Source organism: Ovis canadensis, chromosome 7 (genome assembly GCF_042477335.2).
Source record: "Ovis canadensis isolate MfBH-ARS-UI-01 breed Bighorn chromosome 7, ARS-UI_OviCan_v2, whole genome shotgun sequence".
Classification (NCBI taxonomy): domain Eukaryota; kingdom Metazoa; phylum Chordata; class Mammalia; order Artiodactyla; family Bovidae; genus Ovis; species Ovis canadensis.
Window position 1 is genome coordinate 68,374,052 of NC_091251.1, and position 23,505 is coordinate 68,397,556.

At 38.7% G+C, this 23,505-nt stretch overlaps 1 protein-coding gene across 4 annotated transcripts in view; it reads left to right on the forward strand.

Annotated features, from left to right (window-relative positions):
- The window catches only part of MYO5A (myosin VA), a 196,133-nt gene that overhangs the window by 141,312 nt on the left and 31,316 nt on the right, over positions 1-23,505 (forward strand). For all 4 annotated transcript variants that reach the window (XM_069596495.1, XM_069596496.1, XM_069596497.1 and 1 more), the window contains exons 22-28: positions 490-738; positions 3,557-3,650; positions 5,904-6,052; positions 12,167-12,280; positions 18,494-18,637; positions 18,864-18,917; positions 22,910-23,137. In XM_069596495.1, coding sequence (XP_069452596.1) covers positions 490-738; positions 3,557-3,650; positions 5,904-6,052; positions 12,167-12,280; positions 18,494-18,637; positions 18,864-18,917; positions 22,910-23,137 — 1,032 coding nt within the window. The remainder of the gene's footprint in view (positions 1-489; positions 739-3,556; positions 3,651-5,903; positions 6,053-12,166; positions 12,281-18,493; positions 18,638-18,863; positions 18,918-22,909; positions 23,138-23,505) is intronic.

Sequence of the window (23,505 nt, forward strand, 5' to 3'; positions counted from 1 at the left end):
AACAGAAAACAGAATGAAATAAAATTCATCAGAAAGATTTTCTGAATGGGAGGAGTTTCCAGATGTTAAACAGAGAGATTTGTAAGACGTGATTTTGAGGCCATTTTACTATTCCTATACATCACTAGCCAGCACATGGCTTTCAGTAGCACACTGATTTGTTTCTAAAAACAAATCTAGATTTTCCTATTCCTGGATTGAGAATCAGGAAAGAGAATTTAGTATGGTAACTCTCCTTATGACTATGACAGAATCACATCTATGTTGCTCATCTCATGTAAAACATAAATAATTGTGTCTGTTCTCTTTTGGTATCACTAAGAGGGTACTGGTTGTGTTATTTTAAATGTTGTCACTAGTATTTTGGTTAGAGGCTATATCAGTGCTGCAGTGACATAGCATGAATATGATGAATAGGCATGGTTTTCTCACCAAGTACAATTCATGGTGTGTATGTTTACTTACTGTCACTCATGTGTGTGTTTAAAGAACAAAGACTACAAATGCCTCATGGAGAAACTGACCAACCTAGAAGGAACATACAACTCGGAGACCGAGAAGCTACGAAGTGATTTAGAACGTCTTCAGCTAAGTGAAGAAGAAGCTAAGATTGCTACTGGACGGGTCCTCAGTCTGCAGGAAGAAATTGCCAAGCTACGGAAAGACCTGGAACAAACTCGGTCTGAGAAAAAATCCATTGAGGAACATGCTGATAGATACAAGCAAGAAACTGAGCAGGTAGGAGCTAATGTCCATATCCTCATCTACTTCTTTCACAAAGATGTGCTGTCGTATTGACTTGGTTGGCCATTGTAGCTCAAGGTAGTTCTCGGTTGAAGGTAAAACACACATTTCAGTCAGTTGACTGTTCATTATTAGAGTTTTTCCCCAAGGAGTTCTTCTATATGCTGGATGAGTAGCTATAGGTCTTTTAGTAGAATGTTTTACTCTACTAAGAATAGAAGGAAAGCAGTATTATAAGAAGAAAATTGATGGCCAATTACCTATTATACACTCTTTTTGTTGAATGTATAGATCTGTGTGGAGGCAGCCAGCTTAAGGTGATTAAGAAGTAAATTAAACAATAAACTGTCAGAAGCTAGGAATTGTTATGGAAACCTACATTAAGGCTGTTTTGAGAAGTCCACCAGAAATCCAAATGTCTGCACAGTGGCCATAGTCAAGAACTGCTATGCAAAAAATAACAACAAAACTACTTACATACAGATTGACGAATGTTTCCACACTACAAATTTGTATTAACTTATATCAAAACTTTATTAAATATAGAAAACACGAAGGCTCTCAAGAAGTAATGAGGAGTATTGTTTAAACATAAGAAAAAAATACCTCAACATAAGGCTTACTCGGAAAAAGTAATAGATTTTTAGAGATCCTACTAGTATTACCATGTTTAAATGAAAACAAAGCTGACTCTGTTGGCTGTAACAACTTCTGAACCTTAACAGCAGCTCATGCAGTAAGAACCTCTGAAGGAGCTTAGACAGTTCAGGTAAGATAGTGTCACTAATAAGATGGCAATCCTTCCATGATATTCAGGATCCTGATTAAAATAAACCTGTCTATATCTTCAGGTTGACTCTGTGTCTGGAAACAGTTTCCTTGGTAGCCTAGTCCATAAAGAATCTGCCTGCAGTGCAGGAGACCTGGGTTCAATCCCTGGGTCAGGAACATCCCCTGGAGAAGGATTCAGTATTCTTCAGTATTCTTGCCTGGAAAATCATATGGAGAGAGGAACTTAGTGGGCTACCGCCCCTGAGGTCGCAAGAGTTAGACACGACTTAGCAACGAAACCACCATCAATATATGTTACTTTGACATGGCTTGTTCTATTGAATATATATCCAATGAGATACTCTTGAGGTTTAGGATCTGTCTTTCTCATTTTCTCTCTTTCTCAATCTCTTTTTTCCCCATTTCTTGAGTCCCTGAAAGCTTCCAAAATTCCTTAGAAACTATAGAGTATTAACTTGGTAGGGGTATTCTCTTTTCCTTTTCACAGTCAAATTCATACCTTTCTAGTTAGATAGAATAGTATACCCAAACATATTCAGATTTCTCCTTTCTTCTTGTTTTATTATCTGCGGCTTTCACAGGGATATCTATAGGCACTACCATTAAGTCTTTTAGATGGAGTGTGGTAATGAAGAATGGAAACATTTCCCTGGGAGAGCTAGCCTTGTGGTCAGGAAAGCTGCATTGCCAGTCAACCTGATCAAGGAGCCTAGAAGGTCCAGAGAGCTGTGCTTCTTAACCAGGAATGTGTATCAGAATTGGCTGGAGAGTTTTTAAAAAAGATACCTGCCCAAGCTTTGGGAGTGTGGGTCGGACACATTTATTTTGAAAAAGCACAACAGGTGATTGGTTGCATAGCCCTGACAAAGAGCGGCTTCTCTCAAGAGCACCCTAAGAACCCAGCCTTTGTACTGAGAGCAGACCTTCTCAGGACAGAAGGAAGAGACTGGACAATCAGAAAGAGCACCTCCTGGCCTGATGTCCACCATGGCTCACTGCTGTAACTTCAGTTCTCTGTTCTTCAGGGATCCTTTGTCACAGCCCGTTGTCTCCATCGCTGAACTCTTCATACGTTCCCTTTATTACTAAAGCTGTACCTTTAAGAGTTCTGTAAACTTACACTTACAGAAAGAAATTCGCATTTCACTTATTCAGGTTTCACTTCAGCGCACATTCTATTACAAAGCTAAACTATATAAATTATCAACTTTACAAAGTTACCTTTGGTTTTGACTTTTGTCTCCTGAGAATCCTTATCTAACCAGGAACCAGAAAGTTAAAAGGTCAACATTTTTTTTATTGTGGTAAAATATGCTTGTATTTAAAGTAACTTTAAATTTACTATTTTAATTGTTTTGAGTGTAAAGTTCTATGACATTAGTTATAGTCACATAGTTGTAAGGCCAATGCTTAAATGTGGAATAAGTTTACAACCTTGCAAAACTTAAAAGGAGATGAAAGTAAAATTCAAGACAGAGAGCAGGGAGCTTCGGAAGGCCTTCAGTGGATTTCATACTTTTCTCGTCCTCTGTAATCTCTCTGTTGAATCTTGGGTACACATAAGCATTGTGTGAGGCTGTTGGGGTGAAAGGGCGTTATCATTACTTTAAGAGCAAATGCTTACTAGGTGTCAGGCAATTGGTAAATGCTCAAGGTACAAAGTAAAACAACAACAGCAAATCATCTTTGTCCTCCAATAATTTCTAGTCAATCAGGGAAGTAAAAGTAAATCATTTATAAGGGCTATAAAGAGGCATTTACAGGGTTCTGTAGCAGTCCGATGGAGAGACATATAATTGGAGGAAGTTTCTGGGAAAGCTTTCTGGGGGTAATGCCTGAACCAAGTGCTTTCTGGGAGGTAATGCTTGAACCAAGTTTAAAGGATGACTGACTATAACTCAGCAAAGAAGTGAGACAGTGAGACATGGAAGTAAGGAGTGACTACTGTGTGGTCTTTGTGTTCAGTACCAGGTTTCCTCTGTCTGTTGCAGCCATATCAGTTTATTGTTTCATTTTATAGCTGGTGTCAAATCTGAAGGAAGAAAATACTTTGCTGAAGCAGGAAAAAGAGGCCCTCAATCACCGTATCGTGGAGCAGGCTAAGGAGATGACAGGTAAGGCTCATGTGGGCCCAGCCTACTGCACTGCAAACAACCTGAGACCAAGGGTTTATAAGTTACAACTTTGCTTGTTTAGGCTGGCATCAATAAGGTTTCAGAGTTCCAGAGGCAGGCACTCTAAATAATTGGTTGAATTAGTTGGTGAATTTGTAAATCGTATCTCCCTATGTACAAATATGAATTCATGCTTAGTCAATATTGTATATAACTTAAAAAAATAATTGTATGTATGATTTATAGCTTATAGGAGTCCTCTTGATTTAAGACAAATTATTGAGCTAAAATGTATATTATAGGAGTATATGTATCTATGTATATTATTGATTTTGCTAAATGAATGAATACTGATTTCCTAAGATCACCCACTCTTTGCCATCTTAAAAAAAAAGGCACTGACTAGAGGTAGACATTTATTTGCTGTTGGTAAGATAAATTAAAATGGTGATAATTTACAAGAAATCCACATATACATAAACATGAGATAAGATGTATATCTAAACTACAGCAATTGGTGGTAGAAATAAAAAGGAAGAGGTAGGTTAGAGTGAAAATATATGAAAAGAATTAACAGATTATTCTCATTTTTGATATGGTATTCAAAAGAGGAGCAAAAATTTTCTAAAGTGTTGCAATGAGTTATCAAAACAATAATGTGTTATTAGTAATGAGGAAATTGAGGAAAACAAGTCTCTGTTTATGAGGCAAATCAATTAAAATTTGGATGTTAGCTAGGGTCTCCAGATAGAGATGATCTGAAAGCAAATTGAGATTAAAGTGAGAACCCTCAGGGGTTTTCCCCACACCATACCCTTCTTCCCAATTAAAGGGAATACTGCATAGAAAAGAGAAGAAAATCTGGAATTCATAGGATAGTCATAAAAAAGGATAAGGTGAAGAAAAAGAGTCATAAAAGAAAGTTAAGACGGAAGGAGAAAACAGTCATTGAAGACATGGAAAGAAGGTTGCTAGGATGCAGAATATGGTGGAAAAATCCAGAATGATGAGAATTCTTCTAGGAAAATAGGAAATGTTATTTGATACTAAAGAGAACAAAACAAATAACAGTGGATTTGCCTAGGAAAATTTGTTGGTAGCCTTGGGCAGCTTCCCACAAACTTGTGAGAATAAAAGGCAATTTATAGAATGTTATTGGAGAAGGCAATGGCACCCCACTCCAGTACTCTTGCCTGGAAAATCCCATGGATGGAGGAGCCTGGTAGGCTGCAGTCCATGGGGTTGCTAAGAGTTGGACACGACTGAGCGACTTCACTTTCACTTTTATAGAATGCTGTATAGAGAAAAAATTCTTTTATTCATTTATTTGCAAATTATTAAAGCGCTAGGACAGGGGAACACTGTGGAGGCAGTCATGACAGGACACTGGGAAGTCCTTGCCCTCATGGAGCTGACAGATAAAGAGATGGTGAGCAACAGAAGCAGGCAGGACAGATTAAGATATAGCCACAAAATATGAGGTAGGAAGCCCAATATTTATAAATGTGGCTGGTTCAGCTCATTGAGAGAAAGCACATGGCTGAGATTTAAGGCTTTTTTATTGATACTTTGATTTGCAGTCACGGGCTAGTCTCCAGTCTCCAAATGATGTCCTATCTACATGCCAGCCACTAGCGATAGAGAGGGTAGAGTGAGGTGAGTAAATGGAAAAGTCCAGTCCCCGGCAGCACATAGGAGTGGTGACAACAGAGGACCAGGTGCGGCAAGTTACCTGAACGGAATGGAAGGAGTAACAGGACAAGGGCCTTCGCAGTGCTGGGAAATTGTAAGACCAAAGCCAGGGACTGAGAGATGAGTAGAGAGATCTGGAGAGCAGGACAGCTGGGTCCACTGAGAAGTCACTGTTCCCCAAGAGGCCTGAGGAATGTCTCTAACTTTTTCAACAAAAGAATTTTATGAGTAGCCTGAAACAGAATACTATTGGAATAAAAAAGTATATACTTCTAGTTACTAAATGCTGATTAGAGGAAGTTATCAAGAATGTGCTATAACCAATGAATAAACTAGTTCTGTTCATGGAAGAACATGATAGATGACTGTTATTATTAATAAATTATTTTATTCTTTGGTCATGATATTTTCTCTTTCCCTACCTCCACTAAGATACTCTTCATAGGTCATAGTGCTGCTAAAAGTAGAACCCCTCCCAAAGACTGTAAGGCAGTGCCCATGGTTTTATTCTTGCATTTGTGAAGCTGTCTTTGGTATGTTTTTCTCTCTCTCTTCTTTCAGAGACTATGGAGAAGAAGTTAGTAGAAGAAACAAAACAACTGGAACTCGATCTTAATGATGAAAGGCTGAGATATCAGAACCTTCTGAATGAGTTTAGTCGCTTGGAAGAACGCTATGATGACCTCAAGGAAGAGATGACTTTGATGGTGGTGAGTCAAATACTTTTGCCCATTTCTATAAAAAATTTCCCTGGTGGCTCAGAGGATAAAGCGTCTGCCTGCAATGCAGAAGACCTGGGTTCGATCCCTGGGTTGGGAAGATCCCCTGGAGAAGGGAAATGGCAACCCATTCCAGTATTCTTGCCTGGAGAATCCCATGGACAGAGGAGCCTGGCGGGCTGCAGTCCATGGGGACACAAGGAGTCGGACACGACTGAGTGACTTCACTTCACTTCACATGTGTGCAAAACTAGACAGAATAGTAGCATAAACCCCCATGTACTCCATGTACTCATCACTCAATTCCAAAATAGTCATCACGTTTCTATCTCCCATTCTAACCTATATCACATTCCATCCAATGGATTGGATTGTCTTAAAGAAAATCCCAGGAATCACATCACTGTGTTCATAAATAGTTTTATAAACTCAAACACTTTGAAGACTAGACTATAAGTCAGTATTGCTGGACTTTGTTTATGCACTGAATGACAATGTAAAATTTGCTTATAAAGCAAATATTTATAAGGTCAAGTATTTTCTCAGTAGTTTTTGTAATTTCAAAGGCATATTCCTAAACAAAGAAAATTCATCTGCTAGTTGTAATAAATTGTCTTACCTATTTCATGGACTCTTCTGCATCTGGACGAGTACTTTTTGTACTTTTGATAGTGCTGCACACCATCCCTGGTCTACTTATTCTGATATCAGGAAACAGAGTTCCCTGACACTCTTGTTCCTGCAACTATCAGCCTTAAATGTAACCTAATAGCTGAGACATTATTTTGCCAACAAAGGTCCGTCTAGTCAAGGCTGTGGTTTTCCCAGTGGTCATGTATGGATGTGAGAGTTGGACTGTGAAGAAAGCTGAGTGCCGAAGAATTGATGCGTTAGATCTGTGGTGTTGGAGAAGACTCTTGAGAGTCCCTTGGACTGAAAGGAGATCCAACCAGTCCATCCTACAGGAGATCAGTCCTGGGTGTTCTTTGGAAGGACTGATGCTAAAGCTGAAACTCCAATACTTTGGCCACCTCATGCAAAGAGCTGACTCATTGGAAAAGGCTCTGATGCTGGGAGGGATTGGGGTCAGGAGGAGAAGGGGATGACAGGATGAGATGGCTGGATGGCATCACTGACTCAATGGACATGAGTCTGAGTGAACTCCGGGAGTTGGAGATGGACAGGGAGGCCTGGCGTGCTGCAATTCATGGAATCACAAAGAGTTGAACATGACTGAGCAACTGAACTGAACTGAATGGCAGAAATGGCCAGAAATGCCCTGAAATATTTGCTGTAAAACACAAGATAATTTGGATGGGTGTGGTCAAGATGGCAGAAGAGGAAGACCCTGTGCTCAACTCTTCCCACAGGCATACCAAAATTATAACTATTTTCAGAGCAATTGTGTATAAGAATGACCTGAAGACTAGCAGTGTTAAAGTGCTGTTAAACTGCTGCTCTCTATATTCCAGCAAATTTGGAAAACTCAGCAGTGGCCATAGGACTGGAAAAGGTCAGTTTTCTGTCCAATCCCAAAGAAAGGCAAATGCCAAAGACTGTTCAAACTACCAGATAATTGCGTTCATCTCACATGCCAGCAAAGTAATGCTTAAAATTCTCCAAGCTAGACTTTAACAGCACCTGAACTGAGAATTTCCAGATGTTCAAGCTGGATTTAGAAAAGACAGGGGAACCAGAGATGAAGTTGCAAACATCTGTTGGATCATAGAAAAAGCAAGAGAATTCCAGAGAAGCATCTACTTCTGCTTCATTGACTACACTAAAAACTTTGTGTGGATCACAACCAACTGTGGAAAATTGTTCAAGAGATAGGAATACCAGACCATCTGACCTGCCTCCTGAGAAATCTATATGCCAGTCAAGAAGCAACAGTTAGAACTGGACATGGAACAACAGACTGGTATTAAATTGAGAAAGGAGTATGTCACGGCTGTATATTGTCACCCCACTTATTTAACTTCTATGTAGAGTACGTCATGTGAAATCCTAGGCTGGGTGAAGCACAAGCTAGAATCAAGATTGCCAGGAGAAGTATCAATAACCTCAGATATGCAGATGATACCACCTTTATGTCAGAAAGCAAAGAACTAAAGAGCCTCTTGATGAAAGTGAAAGAGGACAGTGAAAATGCTGGCTTAAAACTCAAATTCAAAAAACTGAGATTGTGACATCTGGTCCCATCACTTCATGGCAGATAGATGGGGAAACAATGGAAACAGTGACAGACTTTACTTTCTTGGGCCCTAAAATCGCTGCAGATGGTGACTGCAACCATGAAATTAAAAAATTCTTGTTCCTTGGAAGAAAAGTTATGACAAACCTAGACAGCATATTAAAAAGCAGAAACATTACTTTGTATACAAAGGTCTGTCTAGTCAAAGCTATGGTTTTTCCAGTAGTCATGTATGGATGTTAGAGTTTCATAAAGTAAGCTGAGCACTAAAGAATTGATGCTTTTGAACTGTGGTGTTAGAGAAGACTCTTGAGAGTCCGTTGGACTGCAAGGAGATCAAACCAGTCAATCCTAAAGGAAATCATCCCTGAATATTTATTGGAAGGACTGATGCTGAAGCTCCAATACTTTGGCTACCTGAAGTGAAGAACTGACTCATTAGAAAAGACCCTGATGCTGGGAAAGATTGAAGGTAGGAGGAGAAGGAGATGATAAAGAATGAGATGGTTGGTTGGTATCACCGATTCAGTGGACATGAGTTTGAGCAAGCTCTGAGAGTTGGTGATGGACAGGAAAGCCTGGTGTGCTGCAGTCCATGGGGTTGCAAAGAGTAGGACACTACTGAATGAGTGAACTGAAGACTAGCAGAAATTATTTCATGCAACTAAAGATATAAAAAAGGAACCACAACAAAATAGGTAGAAGATTAAAGGATACACAGAACAAAAAGATGTAAAATATGATGACAAAAACACTAATAGTGGAAGAGGAACTAAGAATGCATGGTTGTTATAATGTTTTGAACTTGAGATCATATTTAAATAATTATATATGTGTGTATATGTAAATGTATATGTATGTATATGTAAATGATTGAACCTCCTTTATTATTGCTTACATGATCCTTGTCATAACCACAAACATATTATAGATGTACATACATATAAAAAGAGAGTAATCTAAATATAATAGTAAAGATAGTCATCAAATCACAAGGGAAGAAAGAAAGGAACCAAAAGGAGCTATACTAATCAGAAAACAACTAACAAAATGGCAATACGTACATACCTATCAATAATTACTTTCAGTGTATTAGACTAACTGCTGTAATCAAAAGACATAGAGTGGCAGAATGGATAATGGAAACAAGACATAAAGACGTGCACGCACACACACACACACCTGTGAGAGAGTCACGTCAGTTATAAAGACACACAGAGACTAAAAGGGAGAGAATGGAAAAAAGGTATTCCATGGAAATGAAAAGACAGCTGGGATGGCAAGAGTCAGACGAAATAGACTTTAAGACAAAGACTGTAACAACAGACAAAAAAGGACATTACATAATAACAAAAGGATCAGTCCAACAAGAGGATATAATAGTGGTAAATATATGTTCACCCATCATAGGTGCATCTGAATACATACAGAAAATATTAACGAGTGTAAAGGGAGAGATTGACAGTAACGCAATAATACTAAGGGGCTTTAACGCCCCACTTCCATCAAAGGACAGATCATCCAGAAGATTGAGATCATATCAGTCATCTTTTTCCACCACAGTGCTATGAGAATAGAAATCAACTACAAGAAAAAACCTGAAAAAACAAATACATGGAGCTCAGTATACACTATTAAACAACCAATGGGTCACTGAAGAAACCAAAGAGGAAATTTTGAAAATATCTGGAGATAAACGAAAGTGGAAACACAATGATTAACATCTGTGGAATGTGACAAAAACAGTTCAAGAAGGGAATTTTAATGGCACATAAATAAGCAGTCTAGCCTTATACCTAAAGGAAGTATTGTCAAAAAAGAACAAACAAAATTCAACATTAGTAGGAGAAAAAAAAAGATTAGAGTGGAAATGAAATAGAAACTAAGAATCAGTTAAAAAGATGCACAAAACTAAAGAGCTGGTCCTGTGAGAAGATAAACAAAATTGATAAACTATTAGCCATAATCATCAAGACAAAAAGAGAGACCCCAGATTAATAAAATCAGAAGTGAAAGAGTAGTTATACCACAGAAATATACAGGATCATAAGAGGCTACTAGACAATTCAGTTCAGTTCAGTTCATTTCAGTCACTCAGTCGTGTCTGACTCTTTGTGACCCCATGAATCGCAGCACTCCAGTCCTTCCTGTCCATCACCAACTCCCAGAGTTCACTCAAACTCATGTCCATCAAGTCAGTGATGCCATCCAGCCATCTCATCCTCTGTCGTCCCCCTCTCCTCCTGCCCCTAATCCCTCCCAGTATCAGGGTCTTTTCCAATAAGTCAACTCTTCACATGAGGTGGCCAAAGTATTGGAGTTTCAGCTTTAGCATCAGTCCTTCCAATGAACACCCAGGACTGATCTCCTGTAGGATGGGCTGGTTGGACCTCCTTGAAGTCCAAGGGACTCTCAAGAGTCTTCTCTACGTGGCAATAAAATTAGCAATCTAGAAGAAATAGACAAATTCCTAGAAACATACAATCTCCCAATGCTGAATCAGGAAGAAACAGAAAATATGAACAGGTCAAATATCAGTAATGAAATTGAATCAGCAGTCCAAACACTTCCAACAAAAGTCCAAGGCCAGATGGCTTCACAGGTGAATTCTGTCAAACATTTAAAGAAAAGTTAACACCTATGCTTCTCAATCTATTCCAGAAAACTTCCAAACTCATTCTGTGAGGCATCCCACTGATACCAGAATCAGACAAAGAAATCACACACACACACACGCACGCACGCACGCACAGAAAGAAAATTGCAGGCCTATGCTTCTCAATCTATTCCGGAAAGCTTCCAAACTCCTTGTGTGCAGCATCACACTAATACCAAAATCAGACAGAGAAATCACATACACACACACACACAAAGAAAATTGCAGGCCAAAATTACTAATAAACATAGAACAAACAAAGTGGTCTGGCTTGAGACACCAACTACTCCTGAGGGCTTGTTTCCCTGTGGTCGCACAGATGGGCCTGCTTTATCTAAGCCTGGATGTTGGAAGGAACAAGGCAAAAAGCTCTTTGTGGCTTCTGGCTCTTTTCCTGCACCTTGGAAGGAGTAAAGGACACTGGACAGATCACAAAGCTTTCAGAGGTCTTTTTGAAACTCTCAGGATTTGTAACCCTAAAAGATCCAGGCCACTGAACCTCCACCTCTTCTGCGGGGGGCACCCTCAGAGCAAGGGGCCCAAACCCCACCTTTTTATTTCCTCTTCCCTCAAGTCATTCTTTAACCACTTCTCCAGAAAGAAAGGGACTGCAAATACCTAATTTTTCTATTTCCCAAAGGCTTGCTGAATACTAGTTCTTTAGTTACCACATGTCATGAAACTATCACTTGGACTCCCTGAATTAATAACCCAAGGATCTTCCCAGAGCAGCTGTTCTGCACACTCATTCTTGCCACTGCTGATGCCAGAGCTTCAGTTGCATGCATAAAACTGACAGAAGTTGTAGTTGCCTTTGTGAAAACCCCCCTCCTGTGACCTATTAATATGGTGCAGTAAAATGATTATGCTGTCACTGAATATATCCTGTGGACTTTTGGGAAGATTTTGTTTGATTATAATATGAAAGTCATCATACTTATGCCTCACCTAGTGCGACTAGCCACTCACAACTTAAGAGGTGATCTGCCGATAATCAGAGATAATTTTTATTTAAGTGTTTAGTTTTGTGACTATACTCTTCACACCCTCCTGGTGCATCTTTCTGTGTCTTTGAGGAGCTCAGGAGGTGACCCCTTGTAAGAGTTTGTTAAGACAACGTGGAATAGATTGTTTGGGTATGAGAGCATTAGGTCATGAAGATTAGAACCAAGTTAAGGTGGATGCTGTCTTAACTATGCCAAGTTCAATTATTTAATTATGTTGTGTTAACTGTAGCTGCTTATTTGTGTTGCAGAATGTGCCTAAGCCTGGACACAAGAGAACAGACTCTACCCACAGCAGCAATGAGTCTGAATACACCTTTAGCTCTGAAATTGCAGAAACTGAAGATATTCCATCAAGGACAGAGGTATATTTTAGACACCTATCAATAAAAGTAAGATGTGCCCATCCTGTTATTAACAGAGAACATTTCCATTGCAGGGAGGACCCCATTTGTTCATAAATGTTACATTTGTTTTATATTCTTTATAAAAACTTGAAGGTACTTAATTAGCTATGTATATACATACCTATTACATATTCTTGTTAATCGATATTTAAATTTTTAATGTGATTTTGAGGACCAGATTTTCCCTTTTGTAATTCCCTTTTATACCTTAACATGTTCTGTGTGTAAAAAGTATAGCTTATCATGAATTTATTTTAGACTGAGGTCATTTTTTAAAAAGTAAGCTTTTATCCTAAAATATTATAATATAAATACCAATGCCTTAGAGTTTAGCAAAATTGCTGCCTGTTTGGTGACAGTTTGTACCAATGTAATTCTCTTCTACAAAAATGCATGGAAAACAGATTATGAATCTGTCTTAGTGTTTTGTATTACATGGTTTGAAATCAAAATGGCATATTACTGTAACTCCAAGAGTACAGTGACTTTAAGTTAGATTGTTCCCAAACCAATTCTCATATCTTCTTCAAATATGATATTAGTTTCTGTAATGGGTAATTCAGGCACATTATTTTCTATTTTTAGCTCATATTCTGAGAAAATGGCCAAGTCAGAAATAGACTGCTTCTGGCAGAACAGCTGAAAAAAATCGAATGATTCTTTCCTTTCTTAGTCCTACTTGAGAATGAAAAGTTTCTCCATCTCATTCTGCTCATTTTAAAGAAATTGTCACGTAGTTGGAATGTCATATAGTTGGACTCATACATACAAGGGGGCCAAGTAACTGATCCAAGGTCACAGCTTGTAAGTGGCAGAGCCAGTATTCTAACTGAGGCTTGTCTGTTCAGAGCTCCACACTTCACCTCCTCCCACTCAGGGGTTCTACACTGCAGTTCTCCAGTCCCCTTTCTACCTACACATAAACAGATAACGTTAGTCTGGGGACATTGATACAGCAATATGGCCAGTATGTAATAGCAGAGGTTATTCAAGTTATCTGTTGTGCAACAAACCATCCCTGACTTTAGTGGTTTCAAACTACAGCAGTTTATTATTGCTCACATTTCTTTGGGTTTTGACTGGGTGGTACTTCTGTCCCTTATGGTGTGGGTTGAAGTATCTCCCTGCATTCAGCTGGGGTGAGAAGGTCTCCTCCTTGGGTCTCTCCATGTTGCTTCTCTCTTCAGTAATGCAGTGAGTGGGTTCTAGGAGTGCAAGGGCAAAAGATGTCAGGCTGTTAGGGCCAGACCCAGAACTGGCATGGCAGCCAGTTCTGCCACATTTTATGGTCAAAGCAAAGTATGAGGCCAGCCCAGATTCAAGGAGAGGAATGGACTCCATCTCTTAATGGGAAGAAAGTTATTTTTGTTGGGTGATCGTTGGTAGCCATCTTTGGAGATTACCCCAGAGTTAGACTTTGAAGATTTTAAAATTACAGCTTCTGAGCCTTTAGTGGATATAAAGATGTTTTCTCCAAATTCTTACAGATTTGAGGGGAGAGGTAACCTTTTTCATTTCTCATTCTCACTTGTTTTATGTCAAGTGACTGAACTGAACTGAACTGAACAGTGGGATTTGGTACAGTTTTCATCTTTTTTGAAAAATGAAGTATGAATTGTGCTTCGGAAATCACCAACAGATCTTGGGGTATTGATACTGTCTGTCACATGCACTGACCACCAGCAGTAGGTCGAGGCAGGGTATTGACTGAACTAGTCATGCTTGTTGCTTGTGACTGAGTGTGTGCATCTGAGATGTGGCTGGCTTTGGTTAGTACTGTCTTCATCATGCGGCAGACTGCAGTAGCTCTCCTCCTTAGGACTGAGTCCATAACCTTAGCCTCAGTCTCTCTGCATTTCAGTTTCCTCCTCTATAAAGTGGCACTGCTATTATTATCTTACTTTATAGTGATGTTTTGAAGATTAAGTGAGTTAATTTTTACACACTTGCAACAGTGTTAGATACATAATTAGTGTTCAATAAATAAAGGTTTTTGCTCTAATAACAGGCTTTAAACCCAGTATAATAAACAGACTGGGTGTGGCCAGGATCAGAAAGATGGGAATCTGTAAAACTGGTAATAGAAAAAGAAAGACTGATCATCAAAGGGAAGTTGGGCAGGAGACATGGCAATCTAAGGCTATGGTTGTCACTTTGCTCTTCAAGTTACTTATGACCTTCAGGTTTGCATTTCTTCCTGCTACTTCCTGTATAATGGCCAGGTTTACAAATCACCTCTTAACAAACTAAAGGAAAACTTTCAACTCCTATATGTAGTATTCCCAAGTAACTCCTTTAGAATCCAGGGGCCAGGGCAATAATGGGATCACTCTTGCTTATAAATTGATTTTTTAAATTAAAATAGATTGTTTTGAAACACAGAATTCTGACCTCAGTCATGTATTAATAGCAAGTAAAAATAAAGGATTAATGTCTCTTTAGTCACAAATCACAGACGTGTGATTTTCTGTTCACAAGTCACAGTGGCACCTCCACTGCTGCTTCTCTGTGGAGAACTCACCAGCCGGCTCCGCTTGCCTTGTAGCCTGCCCACACTTCTGGCATCTTTGTGGTCTGGGGTTACAAAGACCATGTAACAGTTTTGGGAACCATTGCTTTCTCTGCTGTGTCATGCACCTTTCTTAGCAACCTTTGACTAATTATCTCAGTTCTGCTTCTGCTCTCAAGCTTCCTCACACTTGTCAAATCCAGGGAAAGCGTCACTGTAACTTTCTCAACTACTGTTAGCAATAATTCCAGGATGACTGCCAGGCCTATCATGGTCATTTTGTGAAGAAATTCAGTTATTTTCCTGATTTTCCTCTAATGAGAGATTGTTGTTATTTTTTAGATTAGTTTTTAAAGCTTCACTTTCTTGGAAAAGCCCTAGATGACAAAGTCCTTACAAAGGAAAGAAAGCAAAAACAAAACCCTAGACACCTTCCTGAGCTAGATGGTCCAGTCATCCTCCTTGCTCGTGTGGCATGGGGAGGACAATATCTCTTCGATTATACATGTCATTGGAGATGAGAATGGGCACCATTTGGAGCACTCTTAGTTCCTAATCATTATGTCTCAAGCACTTTTGCACTTATCTAGTGTTCTTATCCATAAAATTTTGTTCTTATCTATACCAATTAGTTAATTTTTTGTGTAATATTAGCTGGTATCTAAAGAATTATCCCACCCTATTTTAATAAAAGGATTCCTTTTCAACAAAAATGACCATTCAAGGCTGGAGAGGAATTATTCCCAAATGATGAAATTTTAAGTACAGTGAATGAAATATTATATTCACTCATAGGATGAAGGCTTCAGTTATAGTATGAAAAAAGGATTAAGTAATTAAAATTTTCAGGGATGTATACATCATTAATGGGCTTCCCCAGTGATTCAGAAAAGAATCCTCCTGCAATGCAGGAGCCACAAGAGACACAGGTTCAATCCCTGGGTTGGAAAGATCCCCTGGAAGGGAGGGAATGGTAAGCCACTCCATCATTCTTGCCTGGAGAATCCCCATGGACAGAAGAGTCAGGTGGGCTACAGACCATAGTGTCTCAAGGAGTGGGACATGACTGAAGCAACTTTGCACGTATATGTACATCATTAATAAGATGAACAAACATTAAAATACATAAGATGGAATGTTTATATTATAAATAAGCTAAAATATCAGTATTTGTGGGGTGTATAGAAATAAGTATTTATATGAATGAAATTCTGTAGTGATTTTATGTTCAGGGAATATGTTATCTCTATTCTACCAAGTCAGGACAGACTATATACCCAAACTTTTTCTTACTCTGAGCATGATAAAATGGACAGTAAGAAAAAGTCCAGGCCTAACTAGCTTGTAGATAAATGACCCTGATAGCCTATAAGTGCCCCACTTCTTGGTTTAGTTGATTCTTCTTAGGTGTTTGTTTTTTTTAGAACTAGAATGATGCTGAACTTGGCACTACTAGGAATTCACAAATGATCAAAGATAGCTAATATAAAAATTATTCAACCTCATTAAATGGCAAAGAAATATAAGTTAAAACAATAATGAAATACCACTATTAGTATGTCAATTGAGCCCATTTTTTTTTTAATGATATAACAGTCATTGCTGCTCCAGGCAAGGTGGTGGTTACTGATGGAAGTATAAGCAGGCCTAATAGACTTTAAAACATTAATGTTTAGATATTTATGTACTGTACTAGGGGCTTCCCTGGTAGCTCAGAGTTAAAGCATCTGCCTGTAATGCAGGAGACCTGGGTTCGAAGCCTGGGTCAGGAAGATCCCCTGGAGAAAGAAATGGCAACCCACTCCAGTATTCTTGCCTGGAGAATCCCATGGACGGAGGAGCCTGGTGGGCTACAGTCCACCGGGTCGCAAAGAGTCAGACACGACTGAGCGACTTCACTTTCACTTTCATTTATGTACTGGAATGTTTATTTTAGTATATTTCAATACAAAAATTAGAAATAACTTCAGTGCTCATCTGTAACATGATGAAGCAAATGATGGTATACATTTTAATACAGCCATCAAAAATAATGCTTTCAAGTATCATATATAAATTTGGAAAACATTTATAATAAATGCCAAGTTTTTAAGATGGTACAAAATTATGATGAAATGTTTTTCCTCTTCTTTAAATTTATAGAAAAATGATTGGACAAAAATTATGAGTTTTCTCTAGATATGACGTTATACTTACAGTTCTCATTCTTGTACATTTCTTATTTCCTAAATTTTCTATGAAAACTTATTTTGCTTCTATATCAAGAAAAAATATATTTTTTTTAAATTGACATTTGGAAATATAAGATTTGCTGATCAGTTAAGAGGGCTTCCCTTGTAGCTCAGTTGGTAAAGAATCCACCTGCAATGTGGGAGATCTGGGTTCGGTCCCTGGGTTGAGAAAATCCCCTGGAGACAGGAAAGTTTGATAATTATGCTTATTAATTATTATTAATTATAACCATTATTTATTATAATTAATAATTATAAATAAGTAAATTGTTGTTACCATTCTTTTTCTCTCTGACAAAAAGAGACTCTTTATCCTCTCCATTGAGTCTAATGATACAATTCTTTCTCTTAACTCATTAAAAATTCAAACACAAAGTAAATGAGGTAAAACAATTATGACATTCTCAGAATTTCCATGATGGTTAATTAGTTCCTTTTGCTTAGCTTGAATTAGTGTATCTTTATTTATCCTGGTAGTTCTTGCTGTGATTCTGTTTTGGAACAAGTTGACATACTTTTAAATGCTACTAGGTTATCTTTTAGTTTATTAAGGGCTATATATGTTTTGGTTTTTTTGTTTTCTGTCTGTATGACCTCAATATATTTATACTAGCATTTCACCTTTTCAAAAATCATTTTTCCTAATTACGAAAGTAGTACATGCTTATTGTATACAATTCAAATATAGCAATGTATGAAACTGAAAATGAAACTTTCCCACAGTACCTCCTATTCTCTAAGATAACCTTGATGGCCTTCTAGATTTTTGTATGCCATGGGCTTGGTATATTTAAAAGTCACGTGTATTTTTTTTTAAGAAAAATTAGATCACAATATAGATACTATCCTGCAAGTTGTATATTTCACTTAGTACTTTTATCTAGAACATATTTATCTACTTGTGTAGATCTACTTCATTCTTTTTAACAGCTGTAAATATTTCATAGTTTGATTATACCAGAATTTATTTAAGTAGGTCTCCTATTGACCAGTATTTGAAGTCTTTTCAGGTTTTATGATTACAAAAATACTACAGTGAACATCTTTTGTATTGATATTATTGTGTACTTGTGTAAGTATTTTTATAGAATTAATTCTTAAACATAGATTGCTAGTTTAATGGATATACAGATTTAAATTTTAATGAATGCAGCTCACTTTCTCTTCTAAAGGGCCTACTTATACTTCCACCAACATCATGTAAGACACTGTTAGTCTTTGTCAATATGATGGAGGAAAGTGGTACCTCACTGTTGTTTAATTTGCACTTCTCCATTTATTAGCTGGTTGGATGTGCTATTCATATACTCTTTGGCCATTTATATTTTTCCTATAAGTTTGCCTATTTTTCTATCGAGCTGCTCATCATTTTCTCATCAGGTTTTACATCTTATGAATCATCTTGACCATCTTATCATTTCTGGAGTTTAGGAGCCAAGTGAGAAGAAGGTGCCTCTGGACATGTCATTGTTTCTCAAGCTCCAGAAGCGGGTGACAGAGCTGGAGCAGGAGAAGCAGGTGATGCAGGATGAGCTGGACCGCAAGGAGGAGCAGGTGCTCCGCAGCAAGGCAAAGGTGAGCAGTGCTCTCCCAGCCTAGGGCCATGGCAAACTGGGTTCTGTGGGCTCTTCTTTAATGGGAACTCAGGCCAGAAATACTTTAATCAAGTAGGATTTCCTTCAAGTGAGGGCTGAACTCGCCTTACTGTTTTCTGCAGAGCTAAGTAATATTCTGAGTAAAACTTAACAATTAAATTATAACTACTTATTTATAAAGTTCTTAACTCTATGTTTTTCCCTAGGAAGAAGAAAGACCACAGATTAGAGGTGCAGAACTGGAATATGAGTCACTCAAGGTAATGGGGAGTGTCTGGTCAAGACTTTGAATATCTTGTTTTGGCAAGAAACCCATTCAGAGCCTCTTTCTCTCAGAGAACATCCTTAATGGTACCTGAGGCCCTAGCTTAAGCTCTTTTCAGGCATTATTTCTAGCCTTGTGTTGTTACCTTTTTAAAATTCTCTTTCACATAAGCTAGATTTCAGCCTAAGCAGTAGCTGCCTTTGGAGGCTGTAGAAGTAGTAAAGGACATGGACCCTGGTGTCAGACTGCCTGGGTTCAAATGCTAGATCCACCACTATATGGCTGTATGCAAATAATCCTTTCTGTGCCTCAGTTTTCTCATCTATACAATGGGAATAATGATATTTATCTTATAGGACTTCCATGAGGATTATATGAAGTAATTCATGTAAACTGTGTAGAATAGTGCTAAGCACATAGTAAAGACATGTTAGCTGCTGTCATTATCTTCATTGTTTTAAAATACATCAGCCTTAATTTTTAACAACAATCCTGCAAGTAAGCATTTTAATTCCCATTTTATACATGAAGAAATCAACACCAAGAAGTATAAGTAACTTCCTAAGATAACCCCACTAGAAACTGACAGGAGCTGACTTTGAATGTTGGTGTCTCTGACTCCAAACCCCATGCTCTAACCATCAAATCCCCCTGAAACTATGTGTTTGTAGAGAAAGACAGATATTTGTTTACAGAGAAGAAACATATTCCAACATATTTTAAAGAATAGTTGGAGGGAAGGGGATGGAGGTAGAGAACTGTATCTGCTTAGTGGTTCAAGGCAGAGTCTCACTAGATGGAGATAAGCTGCCACTGTGTGTTCTAGAGCACATGAACACAGGAAAAGGCACTGGTTAGGAACATTAGTTCCTAAAATGCAGAGCATCTTGGGTAACACAGAGATGAAGCCGAGGGGAGACTGTCCCATTGCTTGATTCAGAGCTGGCTGACACCTTCCTTTGCTTTCCAGAATCAAAATCTTGAGCCCCTAGAAGTCTGAGCTATCAGATTGTCAGCTGACAAGTCACCCCCAGCTCCAAAAGTTCCCTAGGCTATTAATTAATTTATTAGCCTTAAATTTATTATTCTCGATGTTTTCTGATTATGCCAGTTTTTAAACTTTTTTTCTGCTTTTGAAAATTGTGGTTTTAAATAGCTGGAAAATCGCAATAATGTTCATAATTATAGCCAAACAAAACTAAAAATTGGAAAAGCCACAAAATGTTTAACAGTAGGCATTTACATAAACTTGAGAACTCCTGAGGTCTCTCTAAACAATCATGAGTTTTTTGGGGCTTATTTTTAGTAATATTATGCAAGTCTAGTCCTGATAAATTATTTCCTAATACTGTGATTTAGAACATAATCTATGCACATTTAGAGGCCCTGTTCTGTGTGGATTGCTACTTCCCACAGTCCAGAGCCGCTGACACGTGCCTCCTTTCCAGGCTGTATGGCATCTTGGTGTGGAGAGTGCCTGTCCTCTACCCGCCCAAACCCGCAATGCCTTGTTCAGCTCCTTCCCCTGAAGACAGTAAGAGTGATTCTAAACACTTGACTGATAATACCTTATATTTACTTTACAATTTGAAATGTTTTTCCTTTACCTTATCTTCTTTAGTCATGGTCACACTTCTGAGATAATTTTTTATTTCCTTTATAAGATCAATTAACTGAGGCCTTAGAACAGTGAAGAGACTTACTATTAGTTGGTGAAGTCTGATCTTGAATCCAGATCCCCAAACAATAGGAAACATGCTACGTTCCCATCACAACTTGTTTGAAAACTAATTTTCACCCCCAAAATATGATATTTACTTTTAAAATACCCTGAAGGACCTTTCCCTTTCTAAATTATAACATAATTAAATATTTTGCTTCCCCAATGAATGTACTACTGGGGTAGTACATTTTTATGTTTGTGGAAAAAGAAAAGGGTGGCAGCAAAGGGTCATCTCCATTATTCTCCTTTGTCTTTTATACTCTTTGCCTAGAAAACCAAATCATGATATGGTTATGCAAGACAGGAATCAGATGGGATGGGCTGGGATAGGCCAAAGGAACAGGGATAGGAATCTGATCTCCAGATCTTCTGCTTCTGCCTGCCTTTCACAAAAAAATGGACAAAAAGAGACATTCCCATGTGAAAATGAAGCCCGGATCACAGAGTTCCAAAGTGTTAGCACAGTGTTTCTTGAAATGTGGTCCCTGGGACATCTGTGTCAACATCAGCTGGAAACTTGATGGAAAAGCGAATCTGTGGGCGTCACACCAAATCTAAAGCCCTCCACCCTCTAGGTGATTCTGATGCACGTTAAAGTTGGGAGACATGGCATCAGAGCTTAGGTGTTGAAGTAGAGACATTCATATGTTTTCTGTTGCAGAAACAGAAATATGAATCTGATTACTTTGGTGGGATACTGAGGATAGGAAGGAGCATTCATTTACACATCAGTTCAGTTCAGTCACTCAGTCGTGTCCAACTCTTTGCGACCCAATGAATCGCAGCACGCCAGGCCTCCCTGTCCATCACCAACTCCCGGAGTTCACTCAAACTCAAGTCCATCAGGTCGGTGATGCCATCCAGCCATCTCATCCTCTGTCGTCCCCTTCTCCTCCTGCCCCCAATCCCTCCCAGCATCAGAGTCTTTTCCAGTGGGTCAACTCTTCGCATGAGGTGGCCAAAGTACTGGAGCTTCAGCTTTAGCATCATTCCCTCCAAAGAACACCCAGGGCTGATCTCCTTCAGAATGGACTGGTTGGATCTCCTTGCAGTCCAAGGGACTCTCAAGAGTCTTCTCCAACACCACAGTTCAAAAGCATCAATTCTTCAGTGCTCAGCTTTCTTCACAGTCCAACTCTCACATCCATACATGACCACTGGAAAAACCATAGCCTAAGAATGAACTAATCCATGAAAGAAAAGGTTATAAATTCTTAAACCAGAAAAAAAACTGTCTTCAGATAGTCTTAGTATGACATATTAAAAGGTCTAATTTGGTACTACAAACCTAAAATTGCTTCTCTGGAAGAAACAATAAAATGTTTTATGTTTGTATGGAAGGGTCTCACTTTCATTATTGTAAAATCTTAGCACCATCTGCTAAATAAATCAGCATGGTACTTTTAATGCCTGCCTGCTTCACTATTTCCCACCCAGTATCCTATGACCTTTGTATTTTAGTGTCAGTAAACAGAGTTTAGCATCAGAACTCTATTCTGGGTTCCTGTTGCCATTGTTTGAGCAGAGCGTGCTGAGGGCAGCGCTAACTGGTGACATGAGGATGGCTGGTGGTATGTGATAGTATGGAGATGGTGAAGGATGTGTGTGTCCATCTGCATGGCTGAAGGAGGAGGTGGCCCATCCTCTCCTTCCACTTCTCAAGGTTTCTGCCAGCACCTTCACAAGACTGTCACACAGGAAAAAGTTTCAAAAATATATGTTTTTGAATATGTTTGTTGTTATTGAAACATTATAGAGAATTTTATTAGCTTAAATGTCATATAATTTCTTAATTAGAAATTAGAAGCCTAAAATTTCAGTGGTTTTTCTCTTCTGCTTTACAAAGGAGATAGGAGGATGCTACTCAACATTTCAGGAATCTGCTCATCTGAACCATTCATTAGAAGTACCCTGACAGTTGGGCCCTCATACTTGCTCTTATATTTACACATAAAGAAAACCTGAGCTTCTTAGTACTTATCCAAACTCGTACCTGAGGACTTAGCATTTTCTTTAGGCCTGTGAACACACCTGGGCAGATTCTAAAACCTGGGTTGATGAAGCAAACTATCACTCATCTTGCTCAGTTCCACTTGATGTTGACTTTCTGAATTTGCAGAGCTGAGTTCCCAGGGGAGCCATTCCCTAGGGTGGCTCTGGTGGTCTTTTCCAGCAGAATTCTTCTGCTCTCCTGGGGAAAGGTAAGTAATCTTATCTAAAGCTGAGGAAGACGGCGATGAACCATTCTTTGTCTCGTCCTACAGCGTCAAGAACTAGAGTCAGAAAACAAAAAACTGAAAAATGAGCTAAATGAGTTACGAAAGGCCCTCAGTGAGAAAAGTTCCCCTGAGGTGACTGCCCCAGGCGCGCCAGCCTACCGTGTCCTCATGGAGCAGCTGACCTCTGTGAGTGAGGAGCTCGATGTCCGCAAGGAGGAAGTCCTCATCCTGAGGTCTCAGCTGGTGAGCCAGAAGGAAGCCATCCAACCCAAGGTGAGCATGAGCAAGTGGCAAAGGTGGGTGCTGGGGACTGGCCTTTTCCTGTTCTTTCCCTCCAATTTATGTGACGGAAACGTAAGTGTATTTAGTCTAATTGAAGATATCATCATTTGAAAAAAAGAAACTCAACATTGTTTAAAAACTGTTGCAAACGCCAATTAGACTGAGCAAGAAGCAAGTGAAATCCCAACTGCTTCTCAAAGTTTCACCTCTCACTCATTAACAAAGGGCTTTTAAAATGAATATTTTTATAGTAATCTGATCACGATAAATTTTGATCAGAAATACAATTAAGTACAAAAATCCATAAATTCCCTTGCTGTGGGAAGCCATTAAATACAATTTAAAATTATTTGTTGAAA